Source organism: Sinocyclocheilus anshuiensis, unplaced genomic scaffold (genome assembly GCF_001515605.1).
Source record: "Sinocyclocheilus anshuiensis isolate Anshui unplaced genomic scaffold, SAMN03320099.WGS_v1.1 scaffold749, whole genome shotgun sequence".
Taxonomy (NCBI): Eukaryota; Metazoa; Chordata; class Actinopteri; order Cypriniformes; family Cyprinidae; genus Sinocyclocheilus; species Sinocyclocheilus anshuiensis.
The window spans coordinates 17,420-26,268 of NW_015536489.1; the positions used below are offsets into that span (position 1 = coordinate 17,420).

At 39.0% G+C, this 8,849-nt stretch overlaps 1 protein-coding gene across 1 annotated transcript; it reads right to left on the bottom strand.

Moving 5' to 3' along the window:
* Positions 1–278: 278 nt before the first annotated feature.
* Positions 279–1,346, bottom strand: LOC107685088 (paraneoplastic antigen Ma1 homolog). The gene has a single exon (XM_016481571.1). It carries the CDS (start codon positions 1,344–1,346, stop codon positions 279–281), a length of 1,068 nt encoding a protein of 355 aa, XP_016337057.1.
* Between the last annotated feature and the right edge of the window lie 7,503 nt (positions 1,347–8,849).

Consider the following 8,849-nt stretch of genomic DNA (forward strand, 5'->3'; position numbering starts at 1 on the left):
CACTTCCAAAAGATTCTCCAAAGGGATTATACTTAGTTCAGGCAGGTTTTGCTCATGATAGGATTGGGAGATTGTCGTCACTTGCGACCCGGTGTCCAGGAGGCAGGAACATAGTTTCCCTTCTATGTATACTTGAGCAGTACACTTTTCCCCTATCAGCCCCTTTGGGAGGCTGGCCAACGGACTTCTACTATGGGAAAACTCAGAACTACTCCTTCCTGTGGATCCTTTGAGACTAGTTTTGCATATGGTAGCCCTTGTACGTCTCGCTACAGGGGCTAATTCCAGTTTAAAGACTCTGAGACCACTGGGCACTGCTGGCGGTCCCACAGACTTTGTCGTTCTCTCAGCTGCTTCTGTTTTTCATTCACTAAAGGTCGGTTGGGATCGCTTTCGCAACCAGATGTGTTATGTCCATCTTCGCCACAGCGGAAACAGTAACCTGGCTTAGGTCTATCTTGGGACTTTTGCACAACAGCTGAAGCAGTGGGCTTAGAGCAAGCCTGTTTGGTCTCACGGTCTCCTTCTTGCTTTAGAGGCTTCTGGGATCCTAGCTTTGTGAACTGACTCTGAAGTTCTGCAATCTGTTTCTTCAATTCAAGCACATCATCACTTTGCAGTGGCACAGGTTTCTCTGTCTTTTTAGCTTTCTGCTTACTGAGCTGACTTTGAAGTTTTGTGACTTGCTGTCTCAGTTCTGCAATTTCACTCCCCTCCAATGCTGCACCCTGCTCCCAGTCAAAAGAGCTTGTGGATACCACATTGGAGCTGGCTTTTTGACGATGCACATTCAGATGCTTACGGCTCTCTTTGGCAGAATGTCGATTCTCTTTACTGCGCAACTGCAATAGCAGTTCGGAGAATGAAGGTGGACTGTCTTGTTTACCCTCAAGCTGAAGGTTTGTTATTAACGCGTCATTCCAACAGCCTCGGCAGAACTGTTTCAAGAGCTGTTTATCAGCTTCAGCATTGGAAACTGCACCTCTTTTCATTGCTTTTAAGAGAGCTGTTTGTAAACGCTGCAGATACAAGGAGGGCTTTTCTCCTGCATTTTGCAATGTGTTCAAGAATCTTGCAAAAAGATCGTCCCCATCCTCGACTGCATCGAATGCAGAATCCAGAATGTCAAGGTATGCATTAGGTGGGGCTGTTGCACCCAAATGTCTCACAATTTCTGATGCTGGAGGTAACAAACTGTCTAATATTTTCCTGGAACGGTGCAAATCAGAAAGAGAAGGATCCTGGAGAATCAGTTCAACGCTCCCTCTCCAAGCATCATAATCAACTTCAGTGCTCGGACGTGGAATTTTCCCAGAGAACACTCTAAGTCTGGAAGGTGCATGCATGTGCGGAATTCCCTCATTCTTTATTAGGTGCTCAACTACCACACGTTGGATATCGGGTGGGTTTACATCAGCCACATCGAAAGCTGACGTTCTCTTTTCAAAGACCACTGAACTCACAGTCTCTGGGCTTTGACAAGCTTCTGCGCTTTTCCCTCCCTTGAATGAGGTAAGAGGATCATGTGTGGGAGTGCCAGTCCCCAAGGAAATCTTTGGTTCGTTCTCATCTGTTGCAATTTCAGCACTTGATGTAGTGGCTTGAGATAACTGTTCTCTCAGAAGTTCCTCAAAAGTCTTTCCACTAATCGTAGCTAATTTCTGCAGCTCAGCAAAGTAACAGGCTTGCAACCAAGGCTTGCATACTCTACAATAACGTCTCTATGAAAAGGCGACTTTGGGTCATCTACTCTCAGATGTCTACTAACACGTCCATGTTTATTTAGAAAGTCAACTAGGTCTTCATCAAGCTCAGTGTCAGTTAACCCACAAACTATCACTGAGTTCACAACTTTAACATTTTCCGTTTCAACAATATCTATGTTTCTTTGAATTAACGTAAGCTCAGGTCTGTATAATCTGCTTTTTTTTTTTCCTTTTCAGGAACTTCAGAAACCCATTCAGAAGATATTTACTACCACTGTTCTCCTGGCTGGCTAGGTTAGTGGAGAACAGAATTAATACTGGCAGTAAATGGATCACAAAGTCATTTGAGGAAGATACTCAAAAAATATATATTATAATTGAACAATCACCTGAATGGCATGAAACAAAATTTGAAACAACAACAACAATAATAAAAATAAAATGATACACAAAATATGAATTCTCTGTTGTCTTTGGTTTTCTTCTCTTATTCTTTTAAGATTTGTTTTCTCTCCATGTTTTTCTTAAACAATTTAATGTAAGTTATCTATGCTATCTCGGTGTACGTAGATTTTAGTAAGACTTTTATTTGACTTTTTGAGTTTAGGGTTCTTATTCTATTTTGCTTTTAGCGTTATTACTTTCTATACCGTTTAGACAAACCAAATAAACCCTTAAACAAGATACAATGTTATATACCCAAAATTCAACCAAATTGGAACTTCTTGAGACAACTAAAATGTTCAAATAAAAATAAAAATAAATCCAAAATTTACATCTGACTCACATTCAATAACATTCAATAAACAATACTCGTTAGAACTCTTTGTCTGAATTGTCTTTGAATATCGTCCAGAAAGTCCTGTAAGAAATCCAGTGGGTGAGTGCAAAATCAGTTAAATCCTACCAGTTCAAAGAAGTACCCGAACAAAAGAGAATGTCCTCCTAATTGAAGAAAGTTGAAGAATTTAAAGAATCCTTGTGATGCAGCAAAAGTGTCTTTTTCCCAGGTTCAGAAATCAGCATTCAATTTTTCCCTTGGTGGCCCGCCATCTCAAATCCATGAGAGAGGTTCTCAACTCAACCAATAAACCTGACCTGTTTTACCAAAACAGTGTCATTAACATTCAAAATTGATCTCTATATCATTTTCTCTTTAAACTGAGTGTTTAAACATCCATATCCACTTTCATAATGAACATGTTATCTTACAGGCATATTGAGAATATGGAAATTAATATTCATTAATTGCTAAGCAGAATATATCACTCAACATTCCAAAATAAATCATATTAACAATCAGAAAATATGCAAACAATCTTTACAACATGCATAATGATATGCATAGTAACAAAATACATCTTTCAAAGAAAATAAAATACATATAAACTCACCAAATCCCGAGTTTCACAGCTTGATAAACATTCGCTTCAGATTCAAAGGAGCTTCACAATCGGCTAGCATCCACGCTTAAATCAGCAATCATCATTCTAAAACGATTTATCATTATCAACCATAAAGTATTATAAAGTTGCTTATAACCACATTAAATGAATTATTACAATATAAACCTTTTTAACCCCTTTTGTATCGCTCTCATCTCGTGTTCAGCGCGTCTCTTGCACTTCCGTGAGTCATCTGCTTACGTCATACACAACTCGTGTACGTGTAATACATCACATGTTCTGCACTCAATTATAATACTAATTATTTTTATTTATACATAATTAATTCACAATGCATATTAATAGATCATTTAACTTTTTTAATTAAAAGTGTAACTATTAGAATATACAATTATATTATTTATTTTCTTTAGGCACCACATTTAACATGGGTTGCAAAAAGGTCGGAAGACCGAATCCTTGTTTCATGTGGCGCATTCGGGGAATTTTTTTTTTCCTGAATTACAGCTGGGTGTGAGTTGCGCTCAAAAAAACATGTCACTTTATCCTCTCTGAGAAGCGTTCCGCACGTGCAGCTGACGTAAACCACACTTTCAGTTAACGAATAAAAATCCTGTGCAGTGATGAAGCGTTTTCTGTGTTGACACAAATTTTTGCAATGTCCTAACAGCCGGGATTAGCACACATCGCATCCATGTGCGCTAATGTCCGATTCGCTACCTAACGACTCCTTTGAACCGATTCATTTTATTTAATGGTTAGAACAAGTGATCTGTCCAACACTGAACTCACGAGACATCACTGTCTGAATCGGTTTATAACAAATCATTTACTCAGAACATTTCAGAAAATGAGATCGTAAGTGTGTTTACCCCATTTAGCAAGAATGATTAGTAAGATTTAGCCTTAATAAATCACAGTATTTTCATGTTATTTATATGACAATGTGTAGTAAATTACCTATAAAATCATTTAGTTTAGACTGGAGTGAAGTGAAACCAGACCAAAGCACAAAGCAAGTTGCTGTTATCTAGCTGCTAATTTTATTCAATCGTATATGGTAGAAAATTATACTATTAGTTAAATACATTTTTAAGGCTACTTTTTAAATGGTACTCTTTAATATTTATATAATTATTTTCCAAAATAATTATCAGGTCTAGCAAAAAAAGCATCTTATCTTACAAAGCTATGAAGGCCAGTGGAAAAATCACAGCTTTTTTTTGCAAAGAGGCCAAGAAAGGATGACAGTGAGAGAAGCCTAATTTAGAAGAGTTTGTAAAACTGAATAATTCTCAGTCACAGTCTGGAAGAAAATGCGGCCAAATAAATAAATAAATAAATAAAATGAGCAACCAAGTGTAATAAATGACCAGTTTTTCTAACTACTTTGGTAATGGTAATGTTTACATGTAAAGTAGTTGTAAGCACGTTGTTTTATTATCTGTCCTGACAGTGATTGTTTTTTATTCGTAAAACTGAATAATTCTCAGTCACAGTCTGGAAGAAAATGCGGCCAAATAAATAAATAAATAAATAAAATGAGCAACCAAGTGTAATAAATTAACAAACTTTTTTTTTTTCTAACTACTTTGGTAATGGTAATGTTTACATAAGTAGTTGTAAGCTGTTACGTATCCGGTCCATGAACTTTCGTCTGCTAGCCATCAGAGGTCACCCTTTCCATTTTCATTGACTCTCGCACTACACACTGTTGCATATCACCCCGGACTACATATCCCATCATTCATTGCACTGATTGCACACAGCACTGATTGCACACAGCACTGATTGCACACAGCTGTTTCATATCACTCGCTCACTATTTAACACTCACTCTGATCCCTTCCCTCTGCTGAGTATTGTATGTGCTTATCGCCCCCAGTGATAGCTACACTACAGAGCCCTCGTTAGTTTACCCTGCCTTAGCCTAGTCTTGCCTTGTCTGTTTTCTTGGTTTCTGTTCCTTGCCTGATTTCCTGGATTTATCCCCTTAGTCTCGCTCTTTTGATTCTGTTCGCTGTTCGTTGACCTTCGCTAGCCCTAGGATTATTTTTGTGTCTTGCCCGCCATATACCTGTTTGCCATTTGTTTGACCCTGCCTGTGTTTCTGACCTCTCTGCTGAATAAAGCTTGCATATGGATCAGCACGTCTCACGTCTTGTCAGCCCCGTTACAGAAGCAAGTTGTTTTATTATCTGTCCTGACAGTGATTGTTTTTTATTTAATGAATAAATAGGATAAGCAAAAATCACAAACTGTTTCTTTGTATTTATTTTAAACTTATTGTCAGTATTGGGAGCACGTGGGTAGGGAACTTTTTACTGTGTGTATGGATGACTGTCAGCCACCACCGAAAACCATTTTGACCCAGGAAAAAACAAATGATTTGCACCTGCATACCCTGCATACATAGATGCTATGCAACTGGCTGGGACCACACTACAGGACTAGCAGAAACATTCTGACCTCAACACTAAAAGACCATCACCATCGACTGGAGCAGATACTTTGACAGTCAGAGAGGAGCACACACCTTCTTCATACTGAGTCAGTCTACACACTTAACGACTGGGGCATCACGACTGGACAAATTCTGCCGAACCAAAAAAAAAAAAAAAAAACCAACTCACAAAAACAGCGCGCTCCCACAGCTGCTCCCGCCCCACCAAATACAACACTGCGGACAACACAGTGCTTTTAGCTATTGAAACGTTAAGGTTTGTTTTACTTTTCTTAGTTTGTGCTTAATATAACAAAAAAAACACAGCTTTCCTGCTATGTTGGTATTCCTAATAAATGTCACAGCAGTGTGTCTTGAATATGTTTTGCATTAAGTCCGATGCTTCTCTTTCTTTTTGGAATTATTGCTTGAAAAAGACACATTTCATTATATGTTTTCAAATGCCTAGGCCTATGTTTAATTCCCTTAATTATAAAATTTCTAGCGTTATTTTTAAACGTTTAGTCAAACAATAATATGTTATCCCATGTATGTCTAAAATAAGGGCTTAAAAATGAATTGGTTTTAAGTAAAATTACGATTAAGATTTTTTTTGTTACATTTCCCGAGTTACAGGTTAGAATGAAATAAAACATTACTTAATGAATTCAAGGCACTGCAATTTCCTTATCCATTTTACATAAAACTATTATATATATATATGTATATATATAATAATTTTATTTCATCATATTCGTGATTTATGAGTTTTTATTAAAATGTCATTTTATAGAATAGCTAGGGTATTCGTTATGTTCGTATATTGCTTATGATGAAAATTCATTAGCCTAGCCTATTTGTTATGAAGTTGATTTAAAATTCTTCATAACAAAATGAAATTAGCCTGTAGGCTATAGATCTATAGGCTAATTTTCGTAACTTTTATCAGACTGCAGACCGGAAAAAAATTATTTTTTCTTTTCTTTAAAATGAGACAGCATAGCCGCATACAATCGTTGGTGTCAGTCGCGAATATTAAACATGTTTTAGGCTATAATGCATGGCGTGTGTGTTTCACTAGCTCCGGAACGGAACCATGGGCACCTTTTGTTTGATCTAATTCTGGATATTTCCAGCCTAAGATGTGTCATTAATCAGCCGATTAATCCGTATCTAAAGCCGTGTCTACACCAAGGGAACCCATTACGGGAAGTGGCGCTAGGTGACAAATCTTCTACAGTAACTGATGCCTCCTTCTATCCCGAATCTTTGAAACATGCGTTGTATGTGTTGAAAGAGAAACCTAAAAAAACAGCGCATAAGAAACCGATTGCAGGCTTTCGGGAGCTTCAGCAAATGCACTCGATCACAGATTGCACGCTTTTCAGCCGAAACAACCCCCCACTTGAAATTTAAATAAGATTTTGGCCATATTGCCCATCTAAATCATTCATCCCACACTATCAACATGCGCGTCATGTTGGCTTACACTTTTTGTACTTCGTTTGGGCACCACAAGGTGTCACTGTGGCCTCAAAGCTTACCCCTCGCCTACTCTGGCTCGATTGCTATTCAGAATCAGAAGAATCAGAATGAGCTTTATTGCGAGGTATGCTTACACATACGAGGAATTTGTTTTAGTGACAGAAGCTCCACAGTGCAACAGAATGACACTGACAAGACAGGACACAGATAATAAAAATAATAATATAAAAATATACAAAATAGACAATGTACAAAAAAGCAAAAACACAATATATAATATAGACAATTTTGTATGTAGAGGTATGATATGTGCAAATTTGAAATGTAAATAAGTATGTGTGTTAAATAATGTATAATGTATTGTGTGTTCCATGATTACTGTTAAGTGTTCATGAGATGGATTGCCTGAGGAAAGAAACTGTTCCTGTGTCTGCTCGTTCTGATGCTCAGTGCTCTGTAGCGTCGACCAGATGGCAACAGTTCAAAGAGGGAGTGTGCTGGATGTGAGGGGTCCAGAGTGATTTTGCTAGCCCCTTTGCTCACTCTGGATGAGTACAGTTCTTGGACGGATTCAATGATGGCAGAGTAGGTGGCAGGTTGAACTTCCTCAGCTGGCAAAGGTAGTACAACCTCTGCTGGGCCTTTTTCACAATGGACTCAATGTGATTGTCACACTTCAGGTCCTGAGAGATAATGATGCCCAGGAACCTGAATGTCTCCACTGTCGTTACAGTGCTGTTCATGATGGTGAGTGGAGGGAGAGAAGGGGTGTTCCTCCTGAAGTCCACTATCATCTTCACAGTTTTGAGCGTGTTAAGCTCCAGGTTGATAAGACTGCACCAGACAACCAGCTCTTTAACCTCCTGTCTGTAAGCAGACTCGTCACCGTCCTGAATGAAGCTGATGAGTTTGGTGTCATCTGTAAATTTCAGAAGCTTGACAGAAGAGTCTTTAGATGTGCAGTCATTTGTGTAGAGCGAGAAGAGCAGTGAAGAGAGAACACAACCCTGGGGGCCGCCAGTGCCAATCATAGGAGTGCTGGATAAGAATTTTCCCAGCCTCACTAGCTGCTGCCTGTCTGTCAGGAAGCTGGTGATCCACAGAGAGACGGAGGTGGCCACGGAGAGCTGAGTTAATTTGGGCAGGAGGAGGTTTGGGATGATAGTGTTAAACACCGAGCTGAAGTCCACAAACAGGATCCTCACATAAGTCCCTGGTCTGTCTAGATGTTGCAGGATGTAATGATTTGTTCCAGTAGCTTCTAATGATTATAGAGATTTATGTGAGGATGATATTTCCAAAGCCGAGATTTCTTTTTTGGGACGGGGATGATGGTGGAGCGTTTGAAGCATGAGTGGACTTCGCACAGCTCTAGTGATCTGTTGAAGATCTGTGTAAAGATGGGGGCCAGCTGGTCAGCACAGATTTTCAGACAAGCTGGTGTCACACCGTCTGGGCCTGGTGCTTTTCTTCTCTTGTTCTTTCTGAAGACCTGACGCACGTCATCTTTACCATTTAGATCGTCTGCCAGTTGTTGATTCTCCACAGTGCTGGGGGATGGTGTCTTGTAATTGGTGATATCTTTCAGACCTTTCCACACTGAAGCAGGATCACTGAAAAATAATTGGTTCTTTATCTTTCCAGTATAATTCCTCTTTGCCACTCTGATCTCTTTTTCCAGTGTGTATTTAGCCTGTTTATACAAGACATTGTCCCCCTTCTTGTAAGCGTCTTCTTTGGCCTGACGAAGCTGTCTGAGTTTTGCAGTGAACCATGGTTTGTAGTTGTTTTAGGTTACATGAGTCCTGC